This window comes from Anolis carolinensis, chromosome 2 (genome assembly GCF_035594765.1).
Source record: "Anolis carolinensis isolate JA03-04 chromosome 2, rAnoCar3.1.pri, whole genome shotgun sequence".
Lineage (NCBI taxonomy): Eukaryota > Metazoa > Chordata > Lepidosauria > Squamata > Dactyloidae > Anolis > Anolis carolinensis.
Window position 1 is genome coordinate 256,595,121 of NC_085842.1, and position 21,108 is coordinate 256,616,228.

General features: G+C 37.7%; 1 protein-coding gene across 2 annotated transcripts in view; it reads right to left on the reverse strand.

The window, feature by feature from the left end:
* shc3 (SHC adaptor protein 3) overlaps nt 1-21,108 on the reverse strand; it is a 54,460-nt gene that overhangs the window by 4,037 nt on the left and 29,315 nt on the right. The window contains exons 3-10 of one of the 2 annotated variants that reach the window (XM_003216444.4): nt 18,622-18,685; nt 15,346-15,465; nt 14,779-14,832; nt 10,852-10,903; nt 8,496-8,622; nt 6,056-6,209; nt 4,619-4,715; nt 952-1,146 (exon numbers count right to left, since the gene is read on the reverse strand). In XM_003216444.4, coding sequence (XP_003216492.1) covers nt 952-1,146; nt 4,619-4,715; nt 6,056-6,209; nt 8,496-8,622; nt 10,852-10,903; nt 14,779-14,832; nt 15,346-15,465; nt 18,622-18,685 — 863 coding nt within the window. The remainder of the gene's footprint in view (nt 1-951; nt 1,147-4,618; nt 4,716-6,055; nt 6,210-8,495; nt 8,623-10,851; nt 10,904-14,778; nt 14,833-15,345; nt 15,466-18,621; nt 18,686-21,108) is intronic. The other variant, XM_008103185.3, reaches the window with a different exon arrangement.

A 21,108-nucleotide genomic window follows, 5' to 3' on the forward strand; every position in this document is an offset into this window, starting at 1 on the left:
CCTTGCTCCACTCCAATTTGTTTTGCCAATGTATAAGAAGCAGAGATAGTTTTATAAAAGCCAGAAAGAGATTGAAAACTCAGTTCTAAACCTAAGGGGCTATTTCCCAGTACGTAGCCTGAATAACAGCCTGAATCCCATCAGCCATTGCTGTCTCCTCTTGACTGCAATTTTCAGACCACTTTTAAAGTCCTTCTTAATGACAATTTTAACAGATAGAGCCACTAATAATCATACGCCAAATGCTTGTGTCAGTCCTAGAGTGTTTTCTTGCAATTTCCAGCATCAGTTGACCTGTTTTATTTTCACCATTAATTTTTTTTAACTCCAGCACATATTAGGGGGAAAGGTGATCTTCAAAGGAGAGTGCTTCAGTGCATTGATGAAATTGCACTTTTTCACTATAAAATTACTATCCTAATTTTAAGCACCATGAGAATAAACCATCCCTCAGTTTAACAAACCTTGGAAGAACCCTAATGCATATCTAAGGTATTGTTAGAAATAGCCCTCCCAAAGGAATAAAATGAGCAGAAACAGAAGCTTGCAAAACCTGGCAGAACCTAAAGAGCAACACTGTGAGAGGTCACACTTCATTAGAACAATCTGAAAGAGACCAGTGTCTAATGAAGTACCTAATCCACATGTTTCTTGATACTTTCAAGTAATTCTAAAGGGTGATAGAGTTAGGACTTATCCCACAAGAACTTATGTTGATTCATACTTCTATGTGTTTGATAATTTTATCTTCAATAATACTTTCTACCAATTTCTACAGAAGAGACATTAAACTAATGAGCTCGTGATATGCTGCACCTGCCCTGGATACATCCCTTTATAAGGGCATTACATTGATCCTTTTCACTTCCTCTGTTAACTGTTGAAAGTACATTCAATTATGAAAGATAAGAGAGATCCCAATTCAAAATAAGTTTTTAAAGAGGAACTTACTCATGTCAAAAAGATCTTTTGCTGGGCTGCAATCTTTGGTACTTTCGGTTGTTCCACTAAGCAGAAGTTCAGCTTCTGCCTGAAGAGCCTGCAGAGTTTCCATATTTATGTGTTTTGTATTCACATATGTTGGCATCTCTCCTGGTGAGGTCATATTAGATTTTCCTTCTGGCATGCTACACATATCCAAAGACCCTGTGAAAATCAACAGAACTCTTTTATACCGATGAATAGCAAAGTAAAATTGCTTTTATTAATGTGCTGATTTGATTTTTGTTTCCTGTAATGGAGATGTTTTGAACTTTTAAATATTATATAGATGGGATTGTAACTATATTATAAAAATAACCTTTCTAATCTTTTTATTCGTATTTGTTTTACTTTCTGAAGATTTGCCTTGGGAAAAAATAAATAGAGGAGGAGGAGATGCTGAAGTCAGTGGGATTGTACCAATATGCACATTCAGTTTAGGTTAGTATTTTGATAAAAGACCTCTAACAAATATAGGGTGTTGTAAACTATATTTCAGATGAAGAAACTAGCAAAATCACTTCTGTGTATTCTATGCCCACCCCCCAAATCCTATGAAATTCATAGTGTCACCATAATTTGACAGACCACATGAAGGTACATACATCGACAATTAATTAAGGGACTTGGATTAACCTATATACTCATGTATAAGTCTAGACATTTAAGCCAAGAAATCAACCCCAAAAAACCCAGGTTGACTTATCCATAGGTCAAATTGAGTGCTGTACTATAACATTTATTTAAAAAGGAATCATCTCCTTTTTCACTGAGTAGAGCAGTGAAAAGGCAAAAGTTAGTCCATCCTAGGACAACCTAAAAGAAGCACTGACTCTCCTCTCCTCTTTCCATGGTGGGGCTGCTTCTGGCCTTACTGAAATCTGAGAAGAGAAACTGAGGCTGCAACTGGGAACAACTGGCCCTCTGACAGCACTGGTGCTTTTTCTTCTAGATGGAATGACCTTCAACTTATCCACAGGTCATATCAAAATCCATAATTTTAGCTCTCAAAACTGTCTTTGATTTACAGTATATGTGAGGTCAATGCCTCTTGCCCTATGCCAGAACAGGATGTGAAATAGGGATTTTTATTGTAATTCATTAAAGGGGCAATGAAAGGGCAATTCATGAAAGTGATCATTACTGTACTTAACAGCATATTACAGTAATTAATCTACCACTACACCACCCTGATCATACTAACCTTGTCTGGTTTGAGAAGCTAAGCATGGTTAGGCCTAATTAGTACTTGGATAACAAACTATTAAAGAGTTTGCACAGGTCTACAAGTTGGGTGAGTTTTCTTAAAGCTTTTTACCTGAGAGAGAGCTTTTTCTGGTACAGCTCTCCAACTCTGGGTTACCACCAGGCCTGTAGCGAGCGGGGGGGGGGGGGGGGGTTAGGGGTTCAACCCCCCCCCAAAAAATTTTCAAGTTATAAAAAAAATCTCGTTTACTCATGAATTTTAACTGGTTAACCAAATCCCCATGCTAAGTCTATGAGATGCAAAACATTAAGAGTCCCTCCAGGCACTATCTCAAGCAGATATTGACAGGTTTGTAGGGGGAGGGGTATGTGCTAGGGGTTCAACCCCCCCCCCCTCGAAATTTTCAAAACCCCTCCCGAAATTTTTTTCTGGCTACGGCCCTGGTTACCACTATCAAGCAGCAACCAGCAGGGAAAAAAATTGCAGGGTCCGGCTGCTGCTGACATAAGCATGAAGGCCATTGCTGATGATGATATTGTGCACCTTCAAGTCAACTCCGACTTATGGCAACAACATTTGTTCAGAGAGGAGTTTGCCTTTGCCTGGGGCTGAGAGACTTACTCAAGGTCACCCAGCAGGTTTTCAAGGACAAGCAGGGATTTGGGCCCTGGTTTTTAGAGTCATGGTCTAACATTCAGATCACTGTATCATGCTGGTTAGCATTTTGTAAAAGTCATTTCCAGCTTATGGTGACCTTAAAACAAATACAACAGATCAATTCCCAAGTTACGAAAGGGTGTTACCCTTCCCGATGCTATCCAAAGCTTGTGTGTGAGTGTGTGTGTATATACACACATGGCATTTTTAAAGTACCTGTTTCGACTTACATACAAATTTGACTTAAGAACAAATCTACAAATTGTTCATAATTTGGGGACGAGCCGTCCTGCAGATTAAGATCTTCAAGTGGGGTCCTGATCTCGGTCCCACCGCTGTCACAGGTGCAGTTGGCAAGGAAGAGAGACAGGGCTTTTTCAGTGGTGGCTTTGTGGCTGTGGAACTGCTTGCCAAGGGAGATTAGGGAAGCCCCCACACTCATGTCTTTTAGGAAGCAGCTGAAGACCTGGATGTGGGACCAAGCTTTTGGCCCATTCTAGGATATGGGTTGATATGACCTGATGGATTCTGTGGATTAATATGAAGTTGAACAAGGACTGGCTCTGACTTTTGGCTCAATTCTACTTCTCCTGTTGTAATGGTCACATAGTTTTTATTGTTTTAATTGGATTTGGATACCAGCTTTTAAACTGTGTTTTATGTTTGGTTTTCTACATTTGTATTATATGTGGCATCTAATTCTGCCATTGTTTAAGACCGCTCTGGATCCCCCTGGGGGAGAAGAGCCGTATATAAAATAAATAAATATCATAAAGGCTCTGAACACCATAGCCAGGGTAGAATTGCTATAAACATTCTACTTCGGTCATAAAAGGAATCACATGAAGTCCAGCTTAGGTAGCCAAATATGTTTAGCTTGGAGAAGAGAAGGTTGAAAGGTGACATGGAGCAATGGATTCAAACTACAGCAAAGCGAGATTCCCCCTAAACATTCAGAAGAACTTTTTGACAATAAGAGCTATTCCTCCCAAAGGCGAACATGAGCACAAAATATCACTAGCCCGACATCTATACTTATGACAGATGCCCCAAGTGACAACAACTAGCTAGTTTATTTGAAAGAAAAGTGTCTCCTGATCTAGAAAGCTTCCCATTGGAATAGTGGTTATTCATGTCACAACTCCCTGATATAAAATTCCATCATGTCATAGAGACCTTATCAGTTAGGTCTTTCTTTGATCTAAGACAGTCAGGAACAGCTTTTGCTTTGGTCCTTTTTCTCTCTCTCATTCACTCTGTGAAATTGGAGCCTTCTTCATAAAATGTCTCCTTTTATGATTGAGTCCTAATTCTAGTTACCAAACAAAGACTAATGATGGGAGTAAGATGTTGCAGTTAATGAAACCAGGCTCATTTCAAGACTTAGTATGCTGTGTGTCTTATACAATATACAAACCACCGTCAGGAAGGTTAAAGATCATGAGAGATGAATTACCTCCTAGTATTTTTTTTCTTCATTATGTTGTGTGGAGGGTGTTGTAGAAATGATCTCTGTTTTAGGTTTTCTTTATAGGCAATATGCAATTTTTTTGTTTTAGGGCTTCTCCACATGCGACACACAACTTTTCTTTTTCATTTATTTACATGATTTAATCTGCGTACTTGTCAGATATTGCTTTATCTTCCTCCACATTTTATTTTATTGGTGGAAGAAATGCAGTAAAACAGAGCCTTGGGATTGAAGTCCATTCCACATTATTCTGTCTGTAATGCTATAACTCATTTTTGCAGCTATTTCAGTGTTCAGCTTACCTTGACGACTGGGTCCCTGTTGCCATTCATCACCAAATAGGTCTCTTATGTGTTGACTCTGGTAGTAGGTTTGCTCTCTTCCCGTTGCTGATGCAGACTAAGACGGTAGTAAAAATATTCTTCATGCAAACTCTACCTTTAAAAACTGTAATGCATTTTCAGTGGGTTTTTTAAATGATTGGTCCAGGTGCAATTCTACCCAAACCCACTCTTCGTTCATTCATCATGTATGACACTATGACTGAGCATTCTTTTATGAATGAGTTTGCGTAGGAGGATGAGAGTAATGATGACCTTCAGGGAAACTGCACTCCTTTCCTGTTTTATTAACCCCTGTAATTCTAAATGACAAAGTAGGTATATTACATCTATAAAAAGGAACTCCGTCAGTTCAATCACCCTTTCCTGGAATAAATGTATCAGCCTAATCATTCTAATAAAGCTTTTACCAAGTATAAAAAGAGAGAGAAGGAGAAAAAGATGTTGGACCTTGTATCCAAGGATTTTCACAATGATTTTAAATTAAATAAAAGAACAGAAGCCAGATTTAGGGATCATTACTCATTTCATTACTTGTGATAATGAAACCCTTCTACTCAGTGCCATTAACTACAATCAGCTAAATGCATACACAGAGACGAAGTGCTGTGGCAATGAACACAGCTAACATAAAGAACTATGATCATTAACATAGACCTTAATTCTCTACCACCACCTTTTTACTAGATGTATTTCAACTGTCCATACAGGATTACATATATAATTAATACAGAAGAGGTCGAACAATACATGTGAAGTACTGCTTTATACATCTACCTCACTCAGATATGCATAGATATAGTATTACAATAACCCTGGAAATCCAATTTACTTCTCTGCATGCATATGTAAAGATGCAGACTGAGGCAAGTAAATAGGGAAACTTCAAATTTCATGCAGAGCCTGAGATGACAATAAATAAAGTAACTAGTTAGTTGAGATTGTAGGATCATGGTAGACCTCTCAATGAAAAGTTTGACCAGTATGCAGCAGCTATGAAAAGGGAAAATTCCATGGTAGGAATTATTAGAAAAGGGTTCATACATTAAACTACCAATATCATAATTGCTCACGCTGATTGGCACTCATTTTCAGATTCAGAAGGAATATATGTCCAGGTGAATGAAGATCTAAACCCATCTGAATCTACCTCTCCTTCAATATCACCTTCAGAAGTTCCACTCAGTGATCTGTCAATAAGTTCAAAAAGGCTGGCTGGCATTAGTGACAGAACTTTCTCGGTTGTAGTCTTCAGCATTTTGTTCATTTGATTCATGTTGTGTTGGCAAGATTCTACCTAGGGATGCTAATATTCAACTATTGCATGTTTTGAAATGAGGATGAATAATTTCCCTATAATTATAACCAATGGGACCAAGCATAGATTGCGTTGCCTACCTGAGCAGAGTCTGAAACACAGGGGAGCTTGGCTTTGACCCTCACATCAACTAGGCCACCAGTAGGAGGTATTTTGTTTGGAATACTGTTGTAATAGGGATTTTCTGCTGGTTCACCATCTTCTTCCATCCAAAGTTCATCCAAACTTTGCATCCTGTTGGAAGGAGTTCTGTTATTTTTATCATCTACTGTTTGTTAATTTATCATTTGAAAGATAAAATGGGACAAATACATCTGTTTCCTTAAAAAACACTACCCTTTATTCTTATCAACTACAGAACTTTGTGTCTAGCTATAAACATGATGAAGTACTCAAACTGGGTCAATGATTTCCAATTGAACAAGGCATTTCCAGAGTAAGATTATAAGTCAATTATAATGTTTTTTTCATAATTATAACAGTGTGACATTTTTAAACATTATCCAATGAGGGTTATCCTCTGAGGGTTGTAATTTGGCCTTCCATTTTTGTAGTGACTGCGCCTTCGGGGATTATGGATGATGGTGGTGGGATTAGAAGAGGAAGGAAAAACCCTCACGAGGAGGGCTCATTGGAGGAGTTGCACAGGAAAAGGATTAGAGAGCTCAATGGGGAATCTTCTGAGGAAGATTCAGATGGGGAGTTTGGGGAAGAAATGGATGCTGGTGAACAGGTGGTGGCTGGGGAAGTGGGCCCTGAATGGGCACGGCCACCGGAGATGTCTGGGGAATTGGGGCCTATGGATACTACTGAACCTGGGGTATCTTCAGGAGCAGATCCCACTTGGGATGCTTGGAGAAGGGAGGATGGTTCTTTAAGTGTGCATGGGGTTGAGTATGAGCAGGATGATTGGAACTCCGATGAGCAATTAGGCACTCCTGATCCACGAGCTCTAGCTGTGTGGAGTTCTGATTCTGAGTAAGATCTGGGACACCTGTTGTTTGGGTGTGAGTGTTTGGACACCCAAGAGGAAGGGGAATAAATTGGGAATGTTTGGTCACTTCACTTTGCGTGTGGCAAGGTGTTGCTGAAGCGCCATTGGGATTTCTGTTCGTTCAAGAAGACTGGGACTTTGCTTCTGATGTAAGTTATCTGGGATTGCTCTGCAACGGAGGGCTGGAACTGTGTGAGTTTCCCTGGACTGCACCCTGATTACTATTTCTAGCTGCTGTTACCATCGTTGCCTTGGCTCTTTGTGCCATTTCGTGGACCTGGTTTTGATGACTGCACCCTTTTGGACCCTGGACTGTTACTCAACCTTGCTTCTGCCTTCGCCCTTTGATGGATGACTACTAATGGCTCTTGACCACTGGCTTGCCCTCCTGACCCTGCTGCTGTCTCCTGTCCTGACCCTGGATCACCCTGACGATGCCTCTTCGCCTTTCCCTTGGAGCTTTTGGCATTTTCGGCATCGTTGAAGCAGTTTGCTGCAGTTCTTGTTTATTTGTTCTCAGACCAGTTTGGAGATTCTTTTGGGAACTGTCCCTTTAATTCCACAGAGCCGGCTGGCTGCCACAGTAAGGGCTTGGACCCAAAGTGCCTTTTGCACCGGCTCTAAGTTTGTTTTTCCTTGGCTTTATTTTCCTGTTCCGGATTTAAGCTACTAATTGTAACTTTTGGAAGGTTTTTGGAAGGTTCCAAGTCCTTGTTTGTTTTGTCTATTTTTATAAGCCAACTCAATTTGTTTTTGAAGCTGAATTGAAGCATCTTTTTAGTTTTATCTTAATACTTGCGTGGATAATCCGGTTGGCTTGCTAAAACATACTTTTGATATATATTTTTGTTTGGACTGCTTTTTAATCATTGATAGTTAAGTGTTTAAAGCTATCTTCTGTGTTTATGTTTACTTTTTGGCCTATCTCCTGAATAAACTCTGTTTTATTTGTTAATTGGCGTCTGACTCTTGACAATTTTCCCCTCTATAGTATACAGTGACAGGCAAGAGTTTTCAGTAACTGACTAGATCTGTTGCCCTTATTCTTAATATTTTTATGTGTAGATTATGTGTTGATTATGATGGTACTGTAAAGTAGTCTAATAACTGCCTTAAATGAATGATTTTTAAAAGAATTATACTGGATAACAGCACCAAGGTGGATTTCCAGTATCTGACGGCTTTACATATTGAGATGTATTACTCCTCCTCCACTCCGTATGCTCCATATGTAACAATACTATGTTCCTTGTTGCAGAAAAGTTCAAGGTTTGGGATGACACATGTGCTAGCTGCCCCTATAATGCCGCTATGGACAAAGTGCAGTAATGCAATGAGGCTCAAGTCCTACAATATCTCCTAGGGGCTGCAGCCCTTATCCTTCCACAGCTGTCAATCTCTGATATAAATCCTTTGCAGCATCCAAACAACTTTTAAATATTTTTAGCCTGCTCTTGCACAAATAAGCTCAACCTTTTTCTCAAGGAAAACAACACTTCTACTGAATAATAAAAAATAATACTCACCTATCATGAAGAGCAGGAATCTTGGAGGGACACTGCAAATATTGCTTAAAACGAAGTTCAAAAGCTTGCCCTATAGTGCTGATAATATCTTGGGCCAGGCCATCGCAGCATTCCAGGATATGGCATGCTAGTTATGATGAGAGAAATGCATTTGAGAGCATATCCTTGGAGAAGTCCATTCTAAAACTGTATATCTTTTTTCTTTATATAGCTGATGCAATAACAACAAAGAATCTTTTAACAATTAAAACACCCAACAATTTTTAGAAACACAGATTTGGCATAGGTAACTTGTTTTTTTTAAATACAGTAGAGTCTCACTTATCCAACATAAACGGGCCAGCAGAATGTTGGATAAGCAAAAATGTTGGATAATAAGGAGGGATTAAGGAAAAGCCTATTAAATGTCAAATTACGTTATGATTTTACAAAGTAAGCACCAAAACATCATGTTTTACAAAAAATGGACAGAAAAAGCAGTTCAATACACAATAACGTTATGTAATAATTACTGTATTTACAAATTTAGCACCAAAACTTCGCAATGTATTGAAAAATTGAATACAAAAACATTGACTACTAAAATGCAAACTGCGTTGGATAATACAGAACGTTGGATAAGCGAAGGTTGGGATATGTGAGACTCTACTGTATATCAGATGGAGAAATAAACTGCTGGCTTGCAAACATTGGCTCTGGATCTTTCCCAGGAGTCTTGTTGATTTCGCTGCTAAGGACTCGTATCATTTGGCCCTCTAGATATTGTTGCTAGTTGTGATGGGAGAAAAACATTTAAGAGTATGTCCTTAGAAAAGTCCATTCTAGAACTGTATACCTTTTTTTCTCTATGTAGCTTATGCAATCAGTAATTTCACATGGATGCTCACCACATAAAAATGGAGGTTTGAATGGAATTTCTTGTCCTAAAACAAGTTGCCCATGTAGCAATCTAATATGCCCCTTTGGACATTTCTTCTTATTTATGTTGTTTCAAACCATTAATGCTATTTCTAATTGATCTAAAGCAGTGGTTCCCAACCTTTGGGCCTCCAGGTGTTTTGGACTTCAGCTCCCACAGTTCCTAACAGCTGGTAAGCTGGCTGGGATTTCTGGGAGTTGGCGTCCAAAACACCTGGAGGCCCAAAGGTTGGGAACCACTGATCTAGAGCTACAGATTCCTCGCAAGTGGCCAGAATAAGAGGCACCAAGTTGCACACCCACTGAGTTAGAAAATAAGCCACAGCCGAGCTTCTTAATAGCCCAGAAACAGCTTAGTGTCTAGTGCAAGTACAAGTCAGTCTTTTGTAAGTTAGTTATAAGAATATCATTTGCAGATAATTTTGTACAATGATTATGTTCACCGGAAAAAAAAAACCAAAGTATAAATCTTAAAATATCCATAGCATTAATATTTTATACCTGCCATCACACTTTTTCCCCAGTGTAAAAAAAGGTACCTGACCCAGTTAAGATTTAAAAATATGTACTTAGCAACAGAGATTTTTGAGTTAGGAGGCAGTGAATGTGTCACAATGGAAGATGTAAGAGGGTAATGTGTTTGGAGAAGAAATACAGGCGGAAGAGAGGTCATTTCTTGACAAATGGCATTGCATGGTGTGTTAGAACAGTGGTTCTCAACCTGGGGTCCCCAGATGTTTTTGGCCTTCAACTCCCAGAAATCTTAATAGCTGGTAAACTGGCTGGGATTTCTGGGAGTTGTAGGCCAAAAACATCTGGAGAGCCCAGATTGAGAACCACTGTGTTAGAAAGAGAGGACTACCACTTTTCCTTGGGCTTCTTTGCAGGCTTCTGGACCCATGTAGGACACTACAGTATTATTCAATTGCATGGTAGAATCATAAAGTTGGAAGAGACCGCATAGGCCATCTAGTCAAGCACATTCAAAGTACCCCTGATAGATGGCCATCCAGCCTCTGTTTAAAAGCCTCCAAAGAAGGAGCCTCCAATACACTCAGAGGCGGAGAGTTCTGCTGCTGAAGAGCTCTTACAGTCAAGAAGTTCTTTCTAATGTTTAGGTGGAATCTTCTTTCCTGTAATTTGAACACATTATGAAATACTTGCTAAAATCTCCTAATTATAACCACTGAGCCCATGATCAAAATCCATTTGCTGCATTTCCTTTTTTCTAAAGCTTAAAGCACTAGCGCATCTGGTTTGGTGTGATCTTTTTGGTATACAAATGGAACAAATAATGAAACAAAAAATTCATTTTGCACACACTGAACAGATTCTGAATGAAGCCATTATTAATAGAAAACAGGGTGCAGACCAATGAGAATCTGATAAACCTACATTTTCAAAGGAAGAAGAAAACAAACATTAAGTAGTACTTTACCTCTACGATTAACAGGGTCCTTTGCTACATATGCAACATAGTCTGTTGTATCCTGTACGTAGGAGGATAGAAAAAAGGGAGAAGCATCTATCATAACTACAGGAATGTTCTTTTTATGCACTAACAAAGGTGTATTGCTTTTCATCTGTTTCCCAGTGGTTGCCTGTGCTTGGGTACCATGGTTACAAGTGGGTTATAAATATCAACCAAATAGAGAGATGTTAGAGCAGATAAATTACCTAGGTAGAGAGACCAAAAACCTCTGCACAGACAGCCCTGCAAAATAATGGTGTTCATTCTAATCATGGAATGATTGATTCAGAGAACAAGATGCCATTAAAATACGCTGTCATTGTAAATATTTATGAAATATTTACAGTGTTCAAGGTATAATTAGTAGCACATTTTATTCTTATTTTAAGGTAATGCCCTTGTTTTCTATTTTTTATTTATATTCTAACATAAATCCCATAATGTTAAATAGGGTTTACCTCCAGCCAAAGATACATAAAATAGTAACCTAAGTCTCTATGAAATTACAATGACAGAAGCCTGTATTTCTGAGCACTCAGACCACAGTGGCCCATTTGAGAGACAGTGGTTTTGTCTTTAAATAAGAGAATGAATAAGTGCAAATCTCAGATTCATCTGCTCCTCCCATTTATGTATGAGGAGAAGAAATATAAAGTTCAGCAATTTTAGCAAACAGCGAAAGGTTTCATCTGAATGAAGAAAAATGAAGTTTATACAAACCAAAGTTAGCAAATCAAAGTATCCAATCAAGATCAAGCTATGCTTTTTATCTTGATTTGTTAAGCAGGATATGATGCAGAGTTTGAACTGTAGTTGAGTTGTACAGTTCAGGCATACTTCGTTGAACCAGAAAATTGTGGGGCCTATTTTCACGCAACATTTAACGCATTAGCTCCAGCATTAAAGGGACTCGTTTTGGTTGTCATTAATTGCAGTATGACTTGACAAGATCACAGTAAAGGCAGTAAGGATGAAATCATATTTTCCTGTTTTATGCTTCTGATTTCACATGATGCTACAGGCAACACATTTAGTGTCATATTTAGTTATCCCTGCAGTCTGTTTTAAACTGCAGCCAAAAGCTTTATGTTTGGAGAGAGGGAAAGAGCAGTAACATGAGTGAATGAACCCAAGATGAAGTCTTGCCGCTTTTTCTACAAATCTTATATTTTGAACCAAGACATGTTTTCTTACTGGGGGAAAGTAATCATACTTTTTCAGAATGTTTGTTCAATGCTTTTTTAAAGCACTGTGTGAAATGTGTGAATGATATCTACTTCATCAGATATCTCCCAAAGCTCATGAACAGAGTATAAACTAAAAGCAACATTTTGATCAACACAATCTATCTGGTGTTCATAAGTATACTGCCTGTTTACATGGATGCTTATTTTAGGAACAAAATGGCCAGTTGACACCCTTCATCCTTGCCCATAAAATGCTGAAAATGACTAGATCAGTGGTTCTCAACCTGGGGTCCTCTGATGTTTTTGTCCTTCAACTCCCAGAAATCCTAATAGATGATAAACGGGCTGGGATTTCTGGGAGTTGTAGGCCAAAAACAACTGGGGACCCCAAGCTGAGAACCACTGGACTAGATGCTTAATATGTTAACCTTGTTCTTCTTATAGCACAGATTACTGAATGCTATGCCTTAATAATATTGGGAAAGTAACCATAGCAACTATTTCAGGCTGTTTCTACACTGCTAAATAATCCAGTTCAAAGCAGATAATCTGGATTTTATATTGTAGTGTAGATGCAGCCTTGTGCTAGTCATTTTCTAGCATTAAGGAAGAAAGCAGAAGCCCAGGCTTTTAGGAGTCCTGCAAATGAGTTTGTCTGGTCTGTCTTGTTTCCAAGAACAGTCGTGAGTTGTCAGTTTCCAAATCAGAACTTGAGTACTCAGATTACCCAATCAGTTCATTACATGTGTTATAATCAATATTGTTATTTCCTAAATCATTTTTGTACATCTCACTTAACTTGAAGCATGGACAGGGAGAGACAAGAGTAACAAGAGATGAAGGTGAACATGTTTCACACCTGCCAGAATAATGCAGTTTTTCACATGATGATACAGTCAACGAGCAATAAACAAAGAGTTATAAATGAACCATCACTGACAAAGCACTAGAGAGGAAAATTGTGTATCATCTGATGTCAATTCACACAAAACTTTTCAGCTGAAAGTTGACAGGTGTCATCATGGTGAAAGATGCCTATGTAAATTTAGCCCTAAGGATTCGAAGTTACAACAAATCTGACTACTCTGCTGCCTACTACCTGGTAACTTATGATAATGAATTGCACTACGCTGCTGTATTTCAGAAACTGAGGTTGGGATGAAGAATAAAAGTACAAAAAAGAGAGAATGCAGATGCTACCGGTAAACAACATTTCTGCTTAAAACCAAAACTATCTATTTGAAATATAGGAAAGCATCAATTAATGGTTAGGCTGTTAAGAAATCATCCATGCAGTTATATTGGAAAGTAAAGGTAAAGGTTTTCCCTTGACATTAAGTCTAGTTGTGTCCAACTCTGGGGGGTGGTGCTCATCTCCATTTCTAAGCCAAAGAGCCGGCATTGTCTGTAGACAAGATCATGTGGCCGGCATGACTGCATGGAGTGCCGTTACCTTCCCGCAGAAGCGGTACCAATTGATCTACTCACATTTGCATGTTTTCAAACTGCTAGGTTGGGGCTAACAGCAGGAGCTCAAACAGCTCCCTGGACTTGAACCACCGACCTTTTGGTTAGCAAGTTCTTCAGCTCAGTGATTTAATCTGCTGCACCACCAAAGGCTCCTTATATTAAAAAACATTGCCTTAAATTCATAATTTTGGGATTATATTAAGGCAGGGTTCCCCAAACTAAGGTCCATGGGCAGGATGTGGCCCTCCAAGGTCATTTACTTGCCCTCCGCCCTAAACTTTATACATAGGGTCACTCTAAGTCTGCAAGAATTTACAGGCACACAACAACAACAACAACAAGAATCCTAATTAACTTGGCGATCTCATCAGCCCAAAGCAAGCCCATATTTCCTACTGAAATAGTGATAAGTTCATGTTGGTTAAAATTGTTCTTCATTTTAAATATTGTATTATTTCGTGATTTATTTATTTATTGCATTACGAATATGATGTGTACAGTGTGCATAGGAATTCATTCATGTTTTTTTCAAACTATAATCCAGCCCTCCCCCCCCCCCCCCAAATACTCTGTGTTAAGGCGTCACAGTGATGGCTGGTGATGTCTATGTCAAAACTATGTGCATCTATTCTGGGTTTTAGTAGTACAGTAGAGTCTCACTTATCCAAGCTAAACGGGCCGGCAGAAGCTTGGATAAGCGAATATCTTGGATAATAAGGAGAGATTAAGGAAAAGCCTATTAAACATCAAATTAGGTTATGATTTTACAAATTAAGTGCCAAAACATCATGTTATACAACAAATTTGACAGAAAAAGTAGTTCAATACGCAGTAATGTTATGTTGTAATTACTGTATTTACAAATGTAGCACCAAAATATCATGATATATTGAAAACATTGACTACAAAAATGGCTTGGATTATCCAGAAGCTTGGATAAGCGAGGCTTGGATGAGTGAGACTCTACTGTAACTGTAAAGTATGTATCCAAAATACTAAAGGTGTTATTTCCTTCTTCAATAGCTCCTTTAGTAATGACACTGAAACCTAGAACAGATTTACTATTCTACTTACACTACACAAGAATGCTCAATTGAAATGGAGTTGTAATGCCTTGGATTCCCGGTGGCTTTGTGTAGCATTTAATGACAAAATATTAACTAGCAATATTTCCTGAATAACTTAAGGCTATCTTTTTATATCAATAACTATTAGTATATTTTAAAAGGATACTTACCACATCTACTCCAGAGGCAAAGGAAATAGACTGCATATGATGATTTGCTATAATCTATAGATAATTTAGAAAAGATTAATATGAGTGTTGTGTGCAGACTATTCAGCTTTTTTTTTTCTTTTACTATTGATCCATTTAATTATGTGGAGTAAGAGCAGAACCCAAAATAGAAACAGCAGTAAAATCACCCACAACTGTTATGTATGTTTTAATCTAGAGTGAAAACATATCATAAAAGGCAACTCTGAAAGCAATAAATATCAGAAAATAGTTTTATTAACCAAATGTTGCAGAAAATATGTTTATTGTTTTGAAATGGCAAAATGGGAAGTGCTAATAAGTGCACATCTTACAAATACAGTGCCCTCAAACTCCAATGGTGGAAGCACAAGGAAGGAACTAGGTAGAATACTCATACATTTAGTTGCATTGACTTGAAGTAGACTCCTCAAACATACATTTTTACAAAATTATGAAAGCACAAAGAACAGAAATAACTTGGCAGGTAGCAGGCAACAGATATCATGGAACATCAATCAGGACAAGCAGGAATTAGAGCATACTGACCTGTTTAGAATCAGGTGTCATCAGGTTTAAACTAGTGGTAGATATATTCAGAGTTATATTCATTCCTGCAAACTGAAGGTTGCACTTCCCCAGGATACTAGAGAGAACTTTACTTGGTGGCTGCCAAAGCAAAAATCACACCTATCAGTTTTCTGTTGACACCTGATGACACTTCATTCCATGCGAGATAAATTGAAGCCTTTGGTTTTTACTAGTCAGGGCTCTGACATTTAGACCAGAAATGTGCAGCTGCTTTCATCTAGCTAGTAAGAAACAAGTGTTGACTTAAGATGAAGAAAAAGGGCTACAAGGAAGAAAAATACAAAAATTTGGTTCTTTTTCACGGGCAGAAAAAAACATCAAGTTGTAAGCTGATCCAGACAAAATGACTTACAGCTCCCAGATAAAAATTCAGAATGACTCCCAGTAACTATAATATGTCAATCAACAGTAGCATTGGTGATAATTAGGATTATACATCTTCCTGTTAAATGTAATACGTCTCCATATGAGCAGCAGAATGGCATGTACTCTATTTTCTGTTTCAATTTTAATTATAGTTTGTAATGTTATTTTTTTACCTCACACTATTTTATATTGCTTGCATTCCTATTTGATTATATGATTTGGAAGATCTGTAAAGGAATTTTAAGAATTTAGCAGCAAAAAGACTATCACACATGTGGTGGAAAAGTGGTTAATACCAGTTACCTCTGGTTGCTCATTTCTATGATTATTAAAAATTAGAGTTTCCTTAGTCTATCCCTGCAATAATAGTATTCTAAAATTCCTGGGAAATCCATAGCAGTCTTGCCTGGTCATCCTGCTGAGAAATAGCTTTTCCATTTGAAACATTAAGGTGATCCAGGCCACTGACAAATGTTCCCACTCAAATCATTTCAACCTGTATTAATATTCTGAGAAAATGAGAGCAACGAAGCAGTGGGATGTGGGTGATAGAAATTAATGGTAAGTGGAAGAAAATCCACTCTGAAAATACTTTAGCTGTTTAATGATGGAATATAGGGCTGATACAAAATGGCCTGCTATCATTCCCATTTCCTGTTGTCACATCCCTTCCCTGCCATGTCTTCTCCTGAAGGTGACCTCCATTTTAGAGTGAGGCCTTGGGACCACATGGTGCTACCATACCACAAATAAAAGACTTAAAATTGGGAGAAAAAGTCCAATGTGGAACGAAAGGCATTGCTAGATGTTTCTAAAGAGATGTTCTATTGGAGTACATCACTCCTTCTTCTTCCCTCACCCATCAGATCTCTGTGTGTTTTTATTTCAGTTTTCTATTAGTTTCAGCTCTTAAAGAAGAAGTGATCTACTCTGGAATGTGTTAGCTAAATCTAGTGAATCCTTATTGTCCAGCTCTGGACATTTCATTCATCTCAGCTGCCCCATCATTTTTCTTGCTCTACTTCTTGTTACCTCATGTCACATAACAAGCCAACTGGACCTAGTAGTCATCAAGGAATCGCAAGACATCTGTAGATAAACTGACAGGAGAGCTGCATTGGTCTACAATGCTGCAGCCCACAAGTAGTTAGCTGGACTTTCTAGAAGGCCTGACTTTCTGATGCTTCCTTTCGAGGGGTTTTCAAAGCAAGGCATCAGGTAGGTGGGTGGCTGCTCAAGATGGGTGACAACACTGTAGGGGAGAGAGAGTTGCCATTCCTCCCCATCCCCAACCTGAAGCAAAAAAAAAGTATCATCCCAAGTTAGAAGATGAACCAGTTCAACAAGGTGACTATTAACAATGAAGGGCACATAAGATGTGAGATAACACATACGATAATTAACCTTCACTAACACACTGAACACAAAGACAAAATAAATGTTGAAAATGAAATCTCACTACAATGTATAGCCAAATGGAAGAATGTTCCTTTTTTCAGTGAAAACACATCATATAAGCCTTGACAAACACGGCCACATTACTTGATAAATTCCAGTCCTCAACTTCTCATTGAAAATGTCCTCCAAAAGAAATGTTTCTATTTGAATATGAAAAGTCAAAGATAAGAGTGTCCAGTTAAACTGAAATTATCTCCCATTGGACTCTAGATTATAGGCCATGGGGCTGCAGGGACTAAAATTAATGACCATGGGCTGCAGGGGCAAAGAGGTGGTTGGGAGGGAGTCTGGCTGTTGTGTTGTCAGTAGAACAATGTAATCTTCTCAGACTGTGGATTGTGCTGTTGGTAGAATAATGTAATGACCAAAAAAGTGAATTATGAGAAATAAGTTATATACCTGTATAACTCACTAAAAGGATGTCAGTCTATATCTAAAAGCCCTACATGACACAATTGCTTATAGTAATCCACTTGGGTATCGAGGGAAGATATCTGAACATATGTACTTGAAATCATTAAGCATATTAACAACTGATATTTCAGACTAGTGAAAGATCATTGACCCTAGCCCAAGCATAGCCCATTTGAACAAAGGAGAACCAGAGAATCAAAAACATTATGCACAGAGAATGCACTGATATTATGATTCAGTTATGATATAAGAACTAAACTATGGGCTGATTGTCACATTCAGAAGATCACATGGGACTCTACTCTATCATCATGTGTGAAACTTGGTTTTGGGTACTTCCTGACCAGAGATATAACATTGAAGTCATGGAGAGAAAAACATTTTTTCTTGTTTTTTTGGAGAAAAAAATATTGGGGGGGGGGGCAACTTTATTTGTTACTTTATTATTTTATCCCATCATTCCCCAAAAATAGGGAGTCAAGGTGGATCTATTAACTTGCCTTTTACAGATTTAAAGTTATTTTGTTACTCTAGGAACAAAACATATATTGTAAATAATTTTAAAATGCAATTTACTTAGAATATATTAGTCAATTGTTTTGCTACAAAGAGAGTGCTACTATAAAAGAAAAGCCTAGACTCTAACAAACCTCTTCAAGTTTTTCCAGGCTGAAGAATAGGCAGAAAAAAACTCTCCATAGCTTTAAACTATGTACTTGTTCTTATAAAATTAACTGTGAAAAATACATGAAGTATGGGTATCTGAGTGTAGTGTACTGATTTGAGTGTTGGACCATGACTCTGGAGATACATAAGGTCAACTTATACACACACACATGGTGTAAGTTTTTGTATTAATTGCTGGGTAATGTGATATGGATGTCCTGCTCTCCATAGGCAATTACGTGACCATTGTTTGTAAATAATTCTGGACTTGATTGGATTTTGTCTGTTCCACAATAGCTTTTTCTGTTATTAGGAAAACAAGATAAATACCTTTCTTTTTTTAAAGGCTCCTTTCGCTCCTGGCACAGCTTCACAGATAAGGCCGATAGCTTCCCTGGAGAGACAGAAAATAATTTCTGTAGTAAATGGCTTTGCTTTTTCCTTCATTATTTCCATTATTTTTAGGACTCATACTGGAGAAATCTGATTTGGTTTCTTGTGATATCAGATAAAACTCTTGTGGAGAGGAGGCAATTTGATTAGAATCGCATGGTACCTGGGTGGATCAAGTGTTAGGAGTAAGAAAACCATGGAAACCAGGGTTATCATTTTTTCTTAGGGAAATGTGAGCTTTTAGTCAATTATATACTTCTGGAAGATAAACCACTCTATTAAAGTATGGATGTTTTAAATAATTATTGAAATTTCCTGGGAATGAGATTTACTTCTACACAAATTAGATTTAATTGTCACTTTTTGCTGAAGGCTAATATAAAAATATTTAGCATGAATCAATCCAAAAAATGAATGACTATGTGGCCCATATGTCAATTCATTGTTTTCATTTTCTTATTTTTTAGTGTTTCTTAAAAATTCAGACACACATGTAAAAGCACCAAATTAGGGTTTTGATTTTATTTTTCAAATATCAGAGAATGTTACCTTATTCCAGCCAATTCCTACTTATATAAGTTGGTTGGTTTTGCAAAATCCAAGATATTTAAGCATGCTGTCTTTAAATGTTGCATACCAACTACAGTCAGTTTTCAGAAACTCTTTTTCACAACAGAATGCAAGTCACATCAATCCTCTCTGAATATATCTGCATGATAAAGTTATCACTTAAGTATTTCATAATGCAACCAAGTTGCCTGGTCAATATGTGTACCCAATATTCAATGTTGTTAGATTTTATAGTTGCCCAATAAGAAAACAGTCCTTACTGGTCATGCTGGCCAACATTCAGTGTGCAGACACTAAACTATCTGAAGATGTACTGAATCCAAACTTCTTTCAACCTAGGGATGTAGGGAAATACTTATGGCTACTGTCACTCTTGACATCTAGCCTGACCCAGCTCATCCATTTGACCCGTCCTTTCTTCATGTCTTCCCTCCCTCTCTTCTGCCAGCAAGTCTAAGTAGGAAAATGCAGTCCAAGAATGCCCAAAAATCATTGTTATATTTCACTTCGTTATCATGATTTCAGCTAAACACTTTTTCATAAAAAACTTAGCTTGAGGTTTATGGGAGATACTGTTAGCTGAAACACAAGTTTGAGTTTTAAATGCTTTCAAATGCATAAAAAATGCCAACAGCACAAAATGTTGTATAATAATTATACAACCATTATGCCATAATATGAAACGTAAAAAGACACAGAATTATTTTTGTTACTACATCTAATGTGCCCATCTCAACATTATACTATATTACTGTCTATATCTTTGTCAATTTATCTTAACACAAAAAATATTATATTACATTCTACAAAAGGCAGTGATTATTAACATACTAAGTGCTAAAGAGCAAGTAGTGAACAATCACTCAATGCTTTGCACACAAGGAAGCAATCGGAAATATATTGTCTTACAAGGCTAAACAGAAACACTATGGATACATTTAACAGAAATTCATTTGTACAAATATGCAAATACACTTTCATGCAGCATTTTTCTCAGGTGCAAGATGTAATGAATCTTTTTTTGAGACAGGCAGCTGCTTGGCTTTTTAAACTACAATATTGTCTCTCTCTAACTGGTTTCCGATTTGCTTATCTAAAGTCAGCCGTGTTAATTTAAGATGGTAGACAGATACATATCTCAACTACAGCACTAGTACCACTCTAAATACAACATCCAACTACCAGTTCAAGGATACCATAAGGGTATCAAACTGCAACAACCGTGTGGGGTAGATATATTCAAGCATTACTCAAACTGGCAATCCATGGACCAGAGCTAGCCCATAGACATAAGCTGCCACTCCCTGAAGAGTTTCCAAAAAAGAAAAAAAAAAGGTTGTAGGCAAGAGGCACAAGTATGGTACCCATTCCTGGCACTTTTGGGGAAAATTGACTTGTATATCTATTTTGTATACCTATGCGGGAACACGTAAAAACATATTGGACGGAAAATGATCACGAGTGGAAAAAATTTAAGAAGCTCTGCTCTAGGTAACCTTCATTAAGGACTAAAGCAATTGATTATTTTAAGAGATCTCTCATTAGGCTTTAACAGAATAGTCCCACTCTATAGGCATTGGCTTTAAAAATTGTACCCTAAAAGGAACCTCCAGCCAATCAGCAACAGCCTCCAGCCAATTAGCAGCAATTAGGCTGGATCGAAGATAGAAATCAATAACGAAATGTGGATGAAGAATCTTTGTTTTCCCTCTGTCATCTCCTCTCCAGTCATTACAAAAGATCATGGCTCCCTAACATTTCCTGGGCGAGTTCTCACTGCAAGCCTCATTTATTGACATTATATCAGATTATTAAAACTGTAAGAATCGACTATATAAATAGTAAAGCAAAATT